This window comes from Falco rusticolus, chromosome 5 (genome assembly GCF_015220075.1).
Source record: "Falco rusticolus isolate bFalRus1 chromosome 5, bFalRus1.pri, whole genome shotgun sequence".
NCBI classification, from domain to species: Eukaryota; Metazoa; Chordata; class Aves; order Falconiformes; family Falconidae; genus Falco; species Falco rusticolus.
The window spans coordinates 84,521,714-84,540,222 of record NC_051191.1 but is presented as its reverse complement, the minus strand read 5'-3'; the positions used below and the strand labels follow the sequence as shown (position 1 = coordinate 84,540,222).

At 39.9% G+C, this 18,509-nt stretch overlaps 1 protein-coding gene across 2 annotated transcripts in view; it reads right to left on the bottom strand.

Moving 5' to 3' along the window:
- Positions 1-9,619: 9,619 nt before the first annotated feature.
- CRACR2A (calcium release activated channel regulator 2A) overlaps positions 9,620-18,509 on the bottom strand; it is a 60,729-nt gene continuing 51,839 nt past the window's right edge. For both annotated transcript variants that reach the window (XM_037390095.1, XM_037390096.1), the window contains exons 15-18: positions 17,897-18,011; positions 16,107-16,208; positions 10,965-11,041; positions 9,620-10,060 (exon numbers count right to left, since the gene is read on the bottom strand). In XM_037390095.1, the coding sequence (XP_037245992.1) occupies positions 9,970-10,060; positions 10,965-11,041; positions 16,107-16,208; positions 17,897-18,011 (385 nt within the window). In that variant the 3' untranslated portion in view covers positions 9,620-9,969. The remainder of the gene's footprint in view (positions 10,061-10,964; positions 11,042-16,106; positions 16,209-17,896; positions 18,012-18,509) is intronic.

Below are 18,509 nucleotides of genomic sequence, written 5' to 3'. Positions count from 1 at the left end.
GGTGTTCAAAATGCAAAGGGGACAGCAAAACAGAGCAGCTGGAGTTATTTCGCTATAGAACCTCATAGAATTTTAGAATAATGGAATTTCTGGAAATCTTTAGCTGCCTGATGAGAGTCCAGCTAACTTCAGAGATAACTCGTATTGCCTGGGGCCTTGTCCAGACAAGGACTGAACATTTCTGAGAACAGAGATTCATCTCAGCCTCCCTGGGCAGTTGTTCCAGTGGCTGTGCTAATCTCACCAGGAAGCATTTTTTGTTCAGCTGGAATTTATCTTGTCGTAACTCGGGACTGTTGGCTTTTGTTCTTCTACTATTTGCCTCTGAGCTCTCTTTTCACTGTAACTCCCCATTAGATACTGGAAGATACAACTAATTCCCACCTTGGTCCCCTTAAGGTAGCTCCTCTCTTCCCTACTGTTGTGGTTTAACCCCAGCCACCAACAAAGTACCATGCAGCTGCTCGCTCGCTCCCTTCCCCCCCTGTTGGGATGGGGAGGAGAATCAGAGAAAAGGTAAAACTCATGGGTTGAGAGCAGAACAACTTAATAATTGAAATAAAATATTATTATCATAACAACAACAACAATTGTAATGAAAAGGAGAGAAAATGAAAGAGGAATAAAACCCAAGGGGAAAAGAACCCAAGATGCACAATAGCATTGCTCACCACCCGCCGATCGATGCCCAGCCAGTCCCTGAGCAGTGACCGGCAGCTCCTGGCCAGCTCCCCCCAGTTTATATACTGAGCAGGATGTCCCATGGTATGGAATATCTCCTTGGCTAGTTCAGGTCAGCTGTCCTGGCTCTGCTCCCTCCCAGCTTCATGTCCACCTGCTCACTGGCAGAGCACGGGAAACTGAAAAGTCCTTGATTTAGAGTGAGCACTACTTAGCAACAACTAAAACATCAGTGTGCTATCAACATCATTCTCGTACTAAATCCCAAACACAGCACTGTACCAGCTACTAAAAAGAAAATTAGCTCTACCCCATCCGAAACCAGGACACCTGTACAACCCTTGATCACATCCTAGCCTTTCATATCGATTATGCCACCCATCCACTGCAATCCCCCACCCCCCACTCCCCTTCCTCCTTCTAACAGAGGCTAGGTATATACTGCTGCTGTTACACACTGCTTAACAAATGTACCTAAGGGTTTTTCAAAGAATGTAACCCCAAGGGTCACTAATTGAGGAGAACTTCACGTTCTCTTACTGTGTTGTGTTGGTGGCATGGAGGACACATTTTATGAGTAATTTTCAGGTTGGCATATGAGGTGTAAGTCCATGCCAGCGTGTGCGATTGCCTAGTTTGAACATACAACAAAGCCAGGTGATTTTATTTTTTCCAATAGGCATTAACCATTCACAGACTGGTTCCAACTGGAAAAGTGGGAGAGTTTTAGGGTTTTTTTGAAACATTTCCTTTCAGTGTTTCTCAGATATCATCTCAGATATTAATCCCCAAAGCACACAAGCAGGTGGGAAGAAGATACATCTTTTAGACCGTATCTAAACTTCCTAAAAATTGAGTCTGAGTTCACAGCACTTACAACTCTTTTTAAAAAGCAACTATAGAAATAAACCTGATGTTTCAGATGTAACAATGTTTGTTTTCTAATAGCCTCATTGTAAAAGAAAACACATTACTTTAAACTCATTTGTCACACATTGTTTTAGAGGAAAGAGGGTGTGAATCATCGGCTAGAGATTCCCCTGGATACTGGGTTTTGTGCACAGTAGGTAGACCGAGGTGAGCCAGAGCAGTAGCATGCCTACAGGGAACAGTCCTGTTCCCTGAAAACAGCTGCTGCTTCTGGAGATAGACACAAAAGGGGTTAAAAAGACACATGCTGTACACAGCTGAGATCAAAAAAGGGGCAGACCACCGCTCACAGATGACTTCTAAAGCAGAGCACCTGTCCCTTAGGCAAAAAATTATTCCAGGGTGCAGATGAAGAGAAAGGAAAAGGTTTTTTATTATCTCAAAATTGTTACAATCTCTGCTGTTCTCTTTACCTGTCTTCCCAGTCTCTGCAGGTACTGACTCAATTTCCCTGACTTTCTTCCCTTTCCCTTTTCTTAGTATGTTTCATATTTTTCTGATTTTCAGTAGAAACAAACACTGGAGATATGTGATGATGCAAACAACACGAAGACAGCATTTTTTGAGACAGCTTGGAGAGAACTATTTTGTGATTGTGAAAACACAGATGTGAAAGCTACCATGTTAGCTTTCAGGTGACAACTACAACCGAAACTCAGTCTGCATTACTCACAGAACACACAGGTATGGGCTACAATCCAAGCCATTCCTCTGAATCATCAAACATGGTCTTTTAGAAGCACAGCAGTCAGCAGAACCAAGCCTAAGCTGACCCCTGAATCCTCATGTGGAAAACAGAACATCCCCTTCTGCAGCTCAGTCCTGCGCTTTTGTGTTTAGCCATTTCCATTTACTGAAGTGAACCATCAGCATTTCCAGTACAACACAGCCCTACAACCAGAAATGGACCCTTGTGTTAGGGTCACAACAGAATTTAATCACAAACCAGACACGGCCTACCATTTTGATGCAGAAATATGAAACGGCAGTCCAAAAAAGCACATGTAACTCATCATACTAACAGCAATTTGTAACATCGATCAGTTAGCAGAAGTAATTTATCACCATAGTGGCATATTTTTCACATTTATTGGCACGATAAATCAATGTCATTAACCAAGGAGACCTGATTAAATCAAAATCTATTTACTTCCATAATTGCGTGATTATCCTATAGCTGCTATTATCACCACTGACAAAGCAACTCAGAAAAAACCTCTCACTATTTTGCTTGCTTTCCTACGGGATGAGTGTAGGCAGGCAAGCAACCAACTGTTGCGTGAAGCTGAAACAGCAGCATGTGATGGATAGCATTTGTACGTCAAGTAGACAACAACAAAACACATAATAACAACTTCTGAGCTATGAATTGAGGATTCAGAAGCAGGGGAATTAAAAACCTGAAAGTACCCTTTACCAGGAAAGAAGTGGAAATAACTGAGAAAAGAACTTCTGAAAATATTCAGAACACCAGGTAGACCGGTCTGACACCTCCCACTAACAAATGTAGCGGAGACATTAAAGCATAACATTTTCCGGGAGAGCTTTCCATTTGAGTTCTATTGATAAATGATACCAGTAAGTAGGAGCTCTGTATAAGCAAAGGGACATCTGGTCTCAATCTGGACAAATGCCTAGACCCTTCCAACCTAATGTTCATGGTCCAAATGCAAAATTCACTCCTGCTTGCCAGACCTTAGACATTGTGTTATGTTATTCCCATCCTTGTTCCTTCAACAGTACCGACACAAAATGTTTCTTTTCCTTCATCTTTAGTTCTTTCTAGCTTGCACTTCAGTGACATACAGAAAAACGGAATCTGCTTATAAATCAAAACCAAACCTAAATCAAACTTTTCTTCTAAGCCGTCCTCATCTCTCACTTGCCTGTGTGTCATGTGCTTTTTTAATTATGGTTCACACTCGCGTAATTGCCTGAGGATACAGAATTGTACTGAGGATAAATCTAGCCAGCCCGGAGATCCTGCTAGTCCCATGGGGCTTTGAACATTATACAGTCAGAATTTTACTGTGACCTACCAATCTCTTGAGAACACCTTGTCCAACCCCACTGCTGAAGCAGGACAAGCTGGAGCAGGTTATCCAGGACTGTTTACAGTTGGGTTTTGAAGATAACCAAGGATAGACACTCCACAACCTCTCTGGGAAAACCATTTCAGTGTTTGACCATCTCCACAATAAAAAAAAAAAAAAAAAGAAAAGTATTTTCTTGTGTTCAAATGGAATGTCATGTGTTTCAGTTTGTGCCCATAGCCTCTTGTCCTGTCACTGGGCACTCCTGAAAAAAGTCTGGCTCCCTCCTCTTCATTCCCCACCTCCTTCAGATATTTACACACACTGAGAAGATCCCTCTTGAGATTTCTCTACTTTAGACCCTCTAAGCCCAGTCATTCAGCCAGTTTGCAAAGCGCTTTCCTGCCCGATTACCTAACCTGTACGTTGTCACCTTGTCAATGAGGGTATTACGGGAGACACTGTCAAAAGCCTTACTAAAGCTGAGGTAAACAACATCCACGACCCTTCCTTCACCCACCACGCTAGCTATCTCATTGTAGAAACTATCAGGCTGGTTAAGCACAATCTCTCCTTTGTAATTCCATTCTGACTATTCCTGGTCACCACCTTGTCCTTCATCTGTCTGGAAATGGTTTCCAGGAGTAGTTGCTCCATCTCTTTCCCAGGAATTGTGCTAAGGCTTACTGCCCTGTAGTCGTCTGGACCCTCCTTGCCCTTCTACAAGACAGGACTGATACTTTGCTTTCTTGCAAAATTCCTGCACCACAGCGTGCTCTCATGGCACCCCTGGACGCTATGTTGCAGGTGCTGTAGCAGTCTTAGGCAGTTAGGCTTTAATGTTGGTATACAAAGCAGACACGCAGAATAGTTTGCTTGACTAAAAGATGATCTGGGTTTTTTCCATCTGCACCACAGAAATGTTGGTTGTAAGGAAACCTTGGAGGTTTCTAGTCCAACTTATTGCTCCAAGCAGAACTTTTCCCGATGCTATGTCATTTCACCGTGGCTTTGTGTAAAACCTGTCCTGAAAACTTCCAAGGGTGGAGATTTTATAAGCTATCAGCAGCTTTGATAAAACACACTCCCCTTCATGGCAGACCATGCCTTGCGTATTTAGCATTACATTTTGAGACCTGCCAGCAGGTAAGTTTTAATCGTTCGGTAGTTGCCTGTAATGCTGATTTTGTATGACTCCCCTGATCAACGGCACCCTGCAGAAGTCTAAGTATACTACATTTGCACAGCTACATCGTCTTCACAGCAATGACAAAAAGATACTTCAGCTACTGTTTTACACAAGCCTAAGAATCATGTCAACGAGGAACAAATATTAAACAAAATTTCCACCATTTAATTATCTGTGTATATGTTCTCCACTTGCCTTGATGATGCCGTACAGCACACCCTGCACTGGGCATGGACATGGCAAAAGCAAGAGCTTCAGACGTCCTCTGTGAGTTTAGTCCTTCCTTGCACAACCTCCCCTGCGGCTTTTAATGACACCAATGCATTTCAACAAAGCATACGTGTAGAAAGTTTCACTCCTATGATTCATTTGTCTTCCTCTGCTAACAGACATGTCATTTAATGCCAATCAGTTTCTCTGTTAGAATAGTACTTAAACAAGTCCTATCACTGATAAGCCGCATTAGTGATTTATGCCTTATTTTAAAGGGATGAGCAACAGCCTTACTACAGCTTCATAATATAAATCCATATAACACAGGGTTACTATGACAACTGATAAGCCTTAATAGTCTAGATTCAAAGGACCTTGATCGAAGCTGTCTTGCAGCGCAGTATAATGTAGTTCAGTCATTTGCACCTGTAACGACGGGGAGCAAGGTCATGCCGAAACAGACCAGCTACAGGGGACCCACACTGAGCTTTGCAGCCGAGTGCTGTATCTCTGAGCTATGCAACGGTAGTTTTGAGGCTTTTCAGCCCCTAGCAGAGGTATCCAAACTAGTGTTTGGCTGCAGCAACACTGAGCTCAGCACTGGCCCCCAAAGCCACCCGAGAAGCACGGGGAACAGTTCACATCCCATTCCGTTTATCTGCATTTAAAGCTGAAGGTACAAACAGATGAGACCATTAAACACCTCACTGCTACTGAAAATGGGCTGCCAACCCCTCGTAGACTTTTCTCACAGCTGTGATCTTAGCTGTGTTTTCCACCCATATCCTCCTACTAGCTCTGGTATTTGTCAGATTTTGCTGGGCTAGCTCAGCTTACCAAAGCAGTAGCAAACTTTTTTTTTTTCCTGAGATTCTGCCAAGGCAGTAACTTAAACTGGTTTACTGCCGAGTTCTAATAACTTCTAAAAGGTACAATGAAGGAGTAATAACTGGTGGGGATGGTGAGTTGCAAACCCACCCTGTACTCTGCCCCCTGAGCTATACAGATCCAGCGATATTCACATTCCTGATTCATAACCATGATTTGCTCTGCAAAGGCAAGACTTAAGTTTAGTGCTACAGGAGCACTGAAGCCTGCAAACAGGCAGGCTGTGATTTTCCAAAGCTGATAATGCCCACTTTGCAACGTGGTCATTGAGAAGACAGCAAAAAAAAGCTGAAGCCAGACACAGCAGCAAAAAACCTGGTAAAGACCCTCTATTATATGCTCAGAGCAAAAGAACGCAAATCTCACAGCAGATGAGCTAAAGATGGCACAAAATAAAACGTGGAAACGTGGGGCACAACACAGCATGTCACAGAGGGATGACAGCTGCGGCTGCTGCTGTCCCTTTTTGCAAGTCCAGCCAAAATCCCAAGCTGAGTACATATTGCAGAGATGCAGATACACACACAATACTACCATCATCAGCTACACAGACACCACAGGGAGCAGAATCTTCACTGCTCATCACCCACATACACGCACACAGCAGCTCCAGTAATATGAGGACCTGAGTAATACACAGAGCCACAGCACAATCTATTTGAATGCGCCCATTCCACTGGCTTCCCTACTCCCTGCTGTGATGAAAATCAGTCACTTCCAGTGAGCAAGCCCCTCTACATCTGGGTTCTGCTGGGAATGGGGAAAGACTGGCAATGGCTGTTGTGCTCCGGAGGAGCATGCTGCAGAAAAGGCACCTGAAGGAGACTGATGACCGCAGAAGCTGAATGGTTTTCCAGTACAGCTGAACTTGTTTGAAACACTGTCCTCTTCAGTGTTTGAAAAGAAAGAAGCAATGCTTATCCGACTCATCAGATGACCTTTAACTTCCCAGTACATTTGTAAGGAATTAGTGTCACTAGACACACTACTTCAGGTTAGTTAGTATGTACTTCTCCGTACTAATTCAGTATTAAAGTAATAGCAATGAACTTTTATTCCTGCCCTGTAAACATAACCTATTTCTTTTTCCCCTTGAGGTGTCTATTTTCATCATATAAAAATCAGATTATCTTTTACCAGCTTCATATTAAAAGAACTTTAGTTGTTTGAGGTGTAAACAGGTCAAAATGCACATCCTTGCTTTTTTTTCAGGAGTGTATGTGAGTGTTATTGCAATTCCTGACACTTCAATAATCAAAAAGACCCATTATTTCAGCAGCTGTGGATGAATTCAGGAAGTTGCTACTCATTTGCTTTATATTTCTGCTTTCTAAGAGATTTATTCAATAATGATCTCACATGGCAGAAAATTCTGCCAATACACAGATGTTGCAAACAAGCAGTCTGAAGCTGGGGGATTTTATCTGAGTTAATTTTCTACCAATCAACATAAATCTTTCATTGCCAATTCAGATACTGGGGAAAGAAAAAGAATGCAAACAATGAGACAAACGTATCAACATACTTTTTTTTCCTCTCTCCTGCTCCCAAGTTTCAGTTTCCTTTAGCTTCACTGTGAGGTACACTGTCAGAACCCATCCAGTGAGCCAACAGGCAGCACAAGAATTTGAGGCAGTGTGCATTATGCTTTCTGCCACTCAAGTGGCCAACGCTTCCAGCTGTCCTGGGCACCGGGATTCCCGCTGTTCTGTTCCTTAGTTGTCCCTGCTCCAGCATGGGAACGACCACCGACTGCAGTTCTTCCAGGAGCAAACTTTCATCAACGTGGCCTGTTCCTCACACGTCCCTTGCAAGTGGTGTGTGTCCCCCCTTAACAGCTGCAGAATTACTCCTTACATATGTTATGTGGGGAGGTGCTGTACACTTCTCTGAGTAAGTTTATAGTGTGCAATGGTTTTTTTTCTACTGTTGCTTGGCTTGCATCTGGCCAGGCTGGAACCAGTTTTGTCTGACACACAGTAGCTCACGATGTCCCCCTTGCAGGTCACAACGGCAGCCCACTACTACTTACAGCTGTAACATACACCCATTCCAAAGGAGCTTTGCGTTACGTCCATGGAAATGGGCTTTGTAGTGTGTGTGATACCCAAAGATCTGTCAGTACTGGGTACCTGACCAGGCTGAGAAGATTAATTTTTCCCACCTTCTCCTACCAACTGATCATCCTCTCAGAGTTTACATGGGTGTGCACTACTTGTGAGGCAATTTATTCTATACAGGTTGGCATCAGAAGAAACCTGTTGTATAGTTCTTGGTGCTATATAAACACCTTTGATCACACCGAAATCCCAAGAGCACAACTAATTACCGATGAACTTTTCATCCCAAAATAGAGTTACTTACTGAACTAGTGCTTAACTTTCATCTTTAGTTTCAAACTGATTCATTATTCAAATGAAAAATAACTTTTCTGAAACATTTAGAAAATGGACTGAAAACATGTCTGTAAGTCTCATAATAAAAGTCTACAGTTTTGCTTGGTATTTTAATGAAATAATGCCATGGGTTCCACTTTCCCAACAAGCTCACCATCATGAATAATCACTCCTGTATGCTTACCACAACAGCTGGATGCAGTGAAGACAAATACCAACAAGAATAACTTGCTCTCGTGCTGTCTGGGTGACCCATTCTCAAATTCCTAATTTCATTTATATTCTACAAATGCTTCCAAAAGTAATTATGACACTTGGGTTTCTTATGATCCAGGGTGGGCTATGATTTTTCTGAAACAAGTCCCTATGGATTTGATTTCTCAAACACTGCATCTCAGTGCTATCAGGCCCTGATTAAACCAAAGGGAAATGCCTTGTGGCAGATGCTTTTGAAAAACCAGTCATGTATTTAGCTACATGAGGAGGATTTTTTTCTTAACATTGCTAAAGAGAGCAATATCTCATTGGATTTTTGTGAGATTTCTCACTCCTTAATTGCTTGAAAGTTTCTTAAGATCTTCCTCAAAATAAGATCTACTATTTCTGAAAATTCTGCCTCCAGCATCTGGCATGAAACCTTCTGGGACAGACCCGTGCAGACAAAGAGCTGTTCAGTTGACCATAATATGCTTTGTTCTACAACCAACGACACCAGCGAAATGAACTTCCCATGTAGGTACATGTATAGAGGTTTTACATGTATAGAGGTTTAAAGCAAGCTCTGCAACACAAAGCCGCATCACATACGGTGAAGAGTGCAGGCTGATTTGCTCCGAGTGCAATGCTAACGAGCCAGAGTAAAGCACTGCAGTACCACGACTTTACTGTTTCTGGATACTAAGCTAGATATTTGCGTAGCACCACCTCACCATGGAAACATACCAGCTTATTTGACAACAGCTCAGGGAAGCCTGCATGGTATCTCAGTGACCTGCCTAAACATACCTAACTCATCACATCTAAGTGCGAGGAAGGAGTTCTTACCAACAACCTATATGCAACAATACGTAGTATAAAGGAGTTGAAGGTACTTACGAAAATCTTCATAGTTCTTCAATCCTTTGTTCACGTATACTTCACACTAAGCTTTAAAATATCACCTTATACTTTGCAATTGCTGGTGTGTTACTTTTAACCAACCAGCCAGCTACCTATTTCAACTTTTAAAAAACTGTAACAGGAGTCAGCACGAAATCAGGATCTCAAGAGCATTGAAATAAACAGAAGTATTCAGAACATAGGTCATCCACACCAGTAAAAATTTACTGCAAATTTCAAGTAGTTTTCTTCATAAAAAATTATTTCTTATATTAAAAATATAGCAGCTTCTACAAGCCTGATCACAAAGCAGGATTCAGTGGTGTTAGGCATCAAACAGACTGTTACCGCCCCAAATACATTGACAATTAACTAAAGACAGTATTTGTAAAAGTGAAGATCAGAGCATACAAGGATTTTTAGTTTCACTTACACCTAGACTCAGAAATACATAGCAAAAATATTTGGAAGATAAAGCAAATCTGACGGTGCCATGTAGTGTCGTAGAAATGTATGACTTGTCTAAGCATGCCCCAGTATTTTATGGCCTGATACAGCAAGATTTTTTATTCGTATCAGATTGAAGTTTAATGGTTTTCTCTTTCACTTTATCTTCGTGTTCCTTTAAAATCCTGGGGGAAAGAAACAATATTTTTGAGAAAAAGTCAGGAATACTCATAAGAGATCAAACAAAAAAACCCCACATTTTCTCCAAGCCTATAAAATTATCCAGAGATCAATAGAAAATGACAGAATTTTGTGAACTAACAACCAAAAAAGTACAATTATGGTGGCTTCATCACAAAACTGCCTTTATCCATTCAGTTAGAAAAATGTAGTTGGTGCTGACTGTTAGCATTTATCATCTATTACAGAGACTCAAAATAGTGACTTTCATTTGTTATTTTTGAGGCTGGAGCAAAACAAAAACACATCTGGCTACCTAGACATTATCAATTACCTGACACATTCACAACATTTCACTAACTTCAGCAACGGTATTAAAGATTTATCAGTTCATTACCAGTGTTTTCACCTGGGTAAGCAGTTCCGAAGGGACAGATTTACTTGTATTTCTACCCCTAGCCTTTATATAACTTCAGAAATCCACCCCCCCTCTCTCCCAGCCCCCGGGGCAGACAGCAGAATTTGAGCTGCAATGAGCAGAGGGAAGACAGAAGCACATTCAGTGTTCTGCTGCAAGTACTCAGCAGCATCCATTTCCAAGCATATTTCTCCAAACCTCCAAGAACTTCCTGCAAGAACTATCAAAACATCCCAGGCCCTCAGCTTTCCTAGCAACAATTCAAGTGTTTCTGGATCTATACTGAGACGCACTAGCTCACGCAAGACCCTTTAGGAGCCTGAGAAACTGCTCGATTGGAGCAACAGGGTCAGGCTACAGACCAGTTTAAAGGGAACAGATATTTCATCACCCTAAGTTCCTACCAAACTGATTTAACAAACAGAATTCACTCTGTCGTCAGTGACAGGAAATTCAGGCACATGTAGAACTCATAGATTGTGTTTTCTTACCTAGCTAAGTGAAGAACAGACTTTTCGGTATTGTACCCAGAATATGCACTGCATTCATAGAAAATTAAACTGTAATCCTAGAATCAAACAGAAAGACCATTTCAATTCACTTTGCACAATATCTCACTCGAGCTTTAAAAAAGCAACACAGATATACTGAAATATGCAAATGAACAGAAATAGATCATCTTAGGAAAAATCATGATTTAATTCTAGAGCTAACAGTAAAGAGTAAAAAAAAAGCGAAGTCCAAGTGTGCCTCCCAAGCAACAACTATATGCATTTCTTAGCAGATGTTTCTTTTATACAGTAGCTTTTGCTGTAAGAGCTTGACTTCTTAAAAGGCTCAAGTGCAACTGAATGAAGTCTTGTGAACTTTCCTTGTGATGATGAGGCAATCAGTACATCACTGAGGACTTGACAAAGCAGGTGAAAATAACTCCAGTGACTTTTTTTTTAACCTTGGAAAGGTTCAGCAGCAGTGTTTCTGTATTCAACAGTTTGAGACCAAAGCTTTCCAGCAAATGACCAGTTAAAAACCTCAGCAAAAAAGAACAACAAATTAATTCTGTTTCATTTTTTGTACTTGTGAAATTTTCTGCACCTACTTTCAGTCAGCTTACACCTTGGTTTTGTAGCCCCTGGGAGCTTTGCAATTAAGAGCAATGGATAAATGATCAAGCCTTGGAGACATCCTTAAAACAACTGCTCTGAAGCTTTATGACAATAAATGCAAATATCAGAGATCATCTGCACAGAAGCCTGACCTGGCAGCCGTAATGGCAAGAGAAGTTTGAGAGTGAACAACAGATTCTTTCCAAAGTAGATGTCTGTCTAGTTTCACAAGATATTACACGGCAGCTCACCTACACTGTCTCTATCGTTATTACCATATGCCCTTTTAGCCATCCAGATTTCAACTTTCTATTCACTTTCCACTTTTCCATGTATCTTATTGCTGTTTACAACAGTATGTTAAAATTCAAATAAATAAGTCAGTAACTTAGGAAATTACAATCACCTGTCTGCATATTTTCATTTGTTTGCTGTTAACTGTGGTTACTGGATTTGTACTTACTTAACCACCCTTCATAAGACACTTACAATTCAGGTTTTGAAAGTTCCCATTAAATTAACCAGGTATTTTAGTTTGGGGGTTTGGGTTTGGTTTTGTTTGTTTGTTTGTTTGTTTTTCAATATACCATGCTTCCAAATTTGCAGTTTTTTAAAATTTGTATCATCTTCATGACATTTCAAAGACAAAAGGCAGGGAAAGGAAGTTTAATAAATATGGTAGTTTGTTTTAGCAGCTTTAAAAAAATGCTTCAATGTTATTAAATGTCAGGTTTGGATATATTGTCAATAGTTATATGGTTTGTTCTAATGTACATCAGGATTGAACCACTTGTAGTAATTTCTGGGTGGCCAGACAAGCACAGAAGAGCAGAGAAGGGAAGAAATTAGGCAAAGTTAGTGAGTGTTGGATGGGGATTTTCATTATTTATTTTTTTTAACAGTGTTCTGTATAATATTTACAAGAATGTAACCCTATGATTCTCTTGGCTTTCCTTAGGAAAGTTTTAAGATAAAGTTTGGCCAGCTTCCTAGCTATGCAAACACAAATCTGAGATAAAATTTATACTCCATTTTTCTACTCAGTTGGTCAGAACTCTAATAGAAAACCTACTGTGGTCAGTATCTAGCTACTTTATGTCAGCCAAGCAAAGAGTGATACTACTCCTACATCTTCACCACATAGAACAGAATTTCACTAGAGAAGTCTCTCAGTGATGACATCATTTATGTTGGCATGAATCTGAATTTTTCAACGAATTCCATGGGTAGGTTATTGGTGAAAGGTAACAATTTAAACTCAATTGATATTAATGGCCAATTTTTGTCAGTCTGGCAAACAGGTCCTTCTCTGGAGGGGGAGTCAGCCTGGAAATGCAAAGTGTTGTTCCTTGAATCAGGGAGGAAACCTTCACTGATACCATACACAACGAGAACACAGTAGAAAAAAGCAGGACACATAATTAATAAGCCAGGAAATGCCATTCATCTCCACCCAGGAACCAGTGATTTAACCTGGGAGACCAATGGCAATTACTTAATTTTAAAAACTTACATACAAATCAGCAGATGTCTAAAGAACAGGGAAGAAAATGAGTCATTACCAGAGGGAGCTGGGCAATTTCTGTCCTACAAAGTAGTATCACTCTGAGAAGATAGCTCCCTTATTAGCAGTATTTGAGTAACAATGGCACTGACAGGTTGATAAAGGAGATGTACTGACACACAGTAACAGTCCTCATCCCATGAAGCACACAGAGTCAAGGCAGACAAAGGCATTATTATCTTACTTTATAGCTGAGAAACAGAGAGAAGGATTTATTGACCCTTTTAATCCCATTCAGGAAGTCTCTGCAGGGCCAAAATAAATTCATGCTGAGCATGAGCATGCCTGAGCAGCACCTGTATCATAAGCCATTTTATTTAAATAATCAGCAGCGGTAACACTAATTCACTCAAATAGAACATTTTTCTATTTGTTCCTGGATAGTCATAATATGGTCTGAATACTCTGTATTGTTGTTGTGTTCATATGAACTCTTGATCAGAGGACCAAGCTAAGCTAAACAGAAATTTGTTAAACAGAGTTTTCCTTCTGGGTCCTCTTCTAAAAAAGTAAAATGGATTTGCCTTTTAAAATTATATACTATTTTTTCTTTCTCTCTCTCTTTTCTGTTATATTCCCAATAGCTCTATCCAGAGAGTTTTAGATATTTTCCATCAGGTCATCTTGTACTGCATGTGAACATTTTGATTTGTGTCTGCTGTTTCTTCCTGCAAAGTCAATACTGCAAAGTTCTCCTTACCATCCTCATGTTTACACTTTAACTCATCCAACTACAGATCACATTCATCATAGTCTTGCTGTTCCCTATGATGCCGTCCATCACCCTTGTTCTCTTTCTATTCCCCCTTTCCCAGGGTATCACACACACTGCAACTACCAGCCTTCTCCAATGACAAGGAATTGGAAGGACTCCCTTCAGGCTGCCATTCATTCTTCCTTTTAATAATGAACTGTGCTGCCTGCCTTGCAAAGAAGTTTGTGACACATGCATTATAATGGGAGCCCTTGGGTGTCTGACCGAATTTGTAGTACACCAACCTGTAAAATGTGGGACTGAAGCAAAGCAAAACTTAATACAGCTGGGCTGGAATCACAGAACCATTTAGGTTGGAAAAGAATGCTCTCTGGAAACGCATTCTTCTGACTATAGAAAAAACTAGGTAAAAATGATCCCATCCTGCGAGACTTTGAACAGTCCATAAAAACTGTTGGACTTCGGGGTCAATGGGCTAATCTGGTTCTTTGTCTGCACAAGACAGGTTCATGGTTGTTTTCACCAAATAGGGCTATACATATTTGTATCATCTTATCATCTAGTTCCATGTATTTTGGATCATTTGTGAATCATTAGTGGGATTATTCACAAAATAAGTAACTAAACTGCATTTACTAATAGAGACAGCGGTATGTGGTTTCACAGGAATTACATGGCTATTTAGCAAGAATTAATATTTCATTAAAATTCATGGTTGTTATTATTAGCTCGGCAAGCACATTGTTATAATTTAATTATATCTACGCTGCTTTTCAACTAATCCATTGTCATTAATCATTCCTTCCCTTAGCTACCTCAGGCAGCACATTCAAACATTCAAATGAGTCATTCAGATCCATTCATTTGATTATAACCATCTTTAATTTGACAACTTTCTTTGTTTTACTTATGCAAAACATTTTATTTTCTTGCATGACATGTTAGAATTAATGGCCTGGTGGGCTGCGAGTTCTATATATTAGAATGATTCATCTTTGTTTTAGTAGTACAATTTTTTAAAGAGCTAAATGACATGTAAGACACCTACTCTGTCCATTTAGCATTTATGCGTCATTTGTTTTTTCACAGAAGGATTCAATGTTACACTCGGGAGTCCCTCCTGGCTTCTGCCATCTCAAAACCATCTGCATTTCCATGCATACAAGAAAATAAAGCAGATTTCCTAAAGGGAGAACCTTTGAGGGTTGATGTTCAAGGCTGATATCCTCCCCTATAAAATCAAAATAATGGACACAAACCTGAATATGGAGGTATGCTTATAAAGGCTGTATGAATAATCAATATATGATAAAAAGAGATCTGACCCTAATTCTTTTAGTCAGAGAGAGGTTCCCAGCACCAGTCTTTCCTATAAAACAGGAACAATTCAGCTGCATTTCAAATTTTGAAAATATCCCTCTTGGTTACCAGCAAGCAGAGCTGTAAATCTGTTTTCAAAGGAGAAACAAGGACATATGTGAAATGCAGCACATTGTTTAATTTAGGTAAATTCCTATCAACTCAATTAATTTCCCCAAAATATTGGGATGACATTTCTAAATAAAAGAATATTGTGGAGGCACTGGTGTTCAAACTATATGCTTTGTATAGCACGATTCAAAAAAAAAAGATGATGGGCACGGTACAGAGGAATACAAACAAGTATCTGCTATCTGCAGTCTCGTAACGCTTAAATTATGGCCCATGGGTCACCAGTGCTCGGGTACATGCAGACTGCGAACTCTACTTATTTTATCTCCTTGATGGGAAATTACTAAAAGTAAACATGTTTTCTACTCCTACCATAGGAGTAACAGATGGTCTTCTGTGGTTTTACAGGAGGTAGGAGGGGGGGAAAGGTTCCCAAATTATCTCTCCGTTAAGAATCCCTCCACAGAGAAGAGAAAAAAAGAGAAAAAGAGAAGGGAGGAAAAAAATAGAGAGAAAGAGAGAACAAAGAAAAAGAGACAGAGGAGGGGAGAAAGAGAGGAGGGAGACAATGAGAGTGAATTCTTAAAGATTTTCTGCATCGCTCACATTTTGGTTTTTTAATCTACACAGTTTTATAACTACTAAAATTATCAGCACTTACATTACCAAGAGCTGAAACGATGAAAAGGTTCCTAATCCTAAAAAATACTTGTCTGATCAAAATCAACTGTGTTTCTATGAATTTAGACACACTGAGATTCCATTTTAAAATCTTCCCCTTCAAGTTTTGTAAGGGGTTCCCCTCCAAGTATAGTACCTTAGCAAGAAGCTCTCCCATTCCCATAGGGACCTCACGTTCTGTTTCATTATCAGTTTTATTACACAACAAAAGCACAGGTACATTCTCCCCAGTTGCCTCCTGCAGAACAAAGAATAAATACCAACTGAGGCATTGTCTTTAAAAAAAAAAAAAAAAAAATCACAGATCAAGAGGATACAAAATAACAAATGTCACACTGCAACAAGATGTTTGAGACATCACACATGAGCCAGGTACGTGCCACTTTACTTACAAACATGTCAGGAATTAAAGATAGATAAAAGGCATAAAAATACAGAATGCTAGAGATCGCACTCATGTGGCACTTTTTAATAATAGCACAAAAATTCATTAGACTTTATACTAAAACGGGAGAGAGGCAACTACCACACTACACAGGCTCTGACATTACATGTTTATAGCCACTGCTTTTCTAATTACATTAACAGGAAAATAATGACATCTGGGTACAATTATGCCAAATAAATTACATAAAGTAGCGAAGAGATATACAGAATAGGCCCCCAAAAATACATAGAATATGCACGAATCAAAATTCATTCTGAAAATGATTAGAATTATCACAATGAGTACGTTGATAAGTGGGCTGAATGCTGCAGCAGTAAATGCACTCATCTGTAAGCCTTCAACCTAACAATAGTTTGTAGCATACAAAATTAGTTAGTAACGATGAGTCAACTATTACAGATTTTGACCATAATATTCGATTTTTCTGGATCAAAACCTGGAATTCTCTAGCATTTACAATCCTGAATTACAACAATCACTGATTTGTTAAGATCATATATTTAATAAAGGCCTTTTCTTACAAAATGCATGCTACTACTACTTCAGTAAAGCTACTCAGGTGAGGAATAACTGTTTGGAAATATTTGAATCAGTGAGTCCTAGATGAAATTCCTAAATTTCAACTTACAGTCACCCACTGCCCACTACAGAAAAGTGTACTATACTAGAACACATGCCCAATAAAACCAGACTAAATGATCTTCACGTACCAATTCGTCCCCTACTTTTTCAGCAACAATACTCTGCAATAGCGAACAAATAGGAAGTCATACTTTCTTCTCTCTAGCAACTCTGTCCTTTATAGCAGCAGCTGCAGGGGGCTTTTTTGTTTGTTTTTTGCCACAAGCAAATTCAGCTGCTTGCAGTCTCAACATGTTGTCTATGCACAACAGAGATATACCAAAAGAAAAAAAAGAGCATTTTTAATTAACTGAAGCCACTCGGTGGCATGGGCTATGATTTTGCTTTCATGTGGTTGAAAGGACAATCTCCAGGAAACTGAACTGTCTGTCATGAAACAGTTTTATGGCACTAATATAGATACTATACTTTTAAGTTTATGGCTTTTGTTCATAACAGTCAACTTCCTCTGAGCTAAATACTTGGTTGTCAAATTGCTAGTGATGATCAGTGATCATCAGACCATCATCACCGATCCAAAACACCTCTCAGTGCTAGTGGCAATCCAATGGGAGTCATCAGTCTTTATGAGAAATCAAAGGACTCCATCCTGGACTTCCCTACTACTCATTTTAAGTCCTTACAAGTCTAGAACTGTCATTATTTTCATAGACATGGAAATTATAAAAACAGCTTTACTGGTAACTGCGCAGACCAAAGTCATCAATAAAAATGTAATTGTGACAACACAAGAAACATGCTGCTCTCTGTGCTTTGCCCTGCTAATGCCTCTCCCGCCTCCAGAAAAAGATACAGAATAACGACACCAGTTTAGATTTCAAGTTATGTCATGTTACCTCGATGCTTATCAGCCACTGCTTGACAGCTGTGAATGTGTCTCTTGCTGTTATATCATACATCACAATGACACCATCGGCTTTTCTGAAAAACTGCTTGGTAATACTTCGGTACCTACAAGTAGAGAACCTGTTTATAGCTCTCTTCAACAGAAGTAGCAATCTGTCAATATAAGTAGAATTTTATAGTACCCCACTCCCCACAACTCCCCCTCCCCCCAAAGGAAGATGTTGCCATACAGTTTATTTTCATCACCTAGTCTTAGTAAGTGTTAAACCCCTGTTAATTTGGTTTACAAGGGTATTCTAAAATTCCATTTACTAGACAAAGAAGAAGCTGTCATACTGATATTCACTGCAGACCCTGTTGAAAGGTGAGGCTTATTATGAACGGTGGTAGGCAATCCCATTCTTCCTGAACCCTCAGACCCCTTTTCACATTCAGCAGAAGATTCATGGAGGATACTACTACCACAAATTACTGCAACAGCAAATCAACTTGGCAAAAAACTATTTTTCAAAAGAAAGTGTTTGGAAAACTTCTCTTTACCTTCTTCAATTGATTCTAGACTAGTCTGGATAATTAGCTGTGGATCTCACATTCTCCCATCCT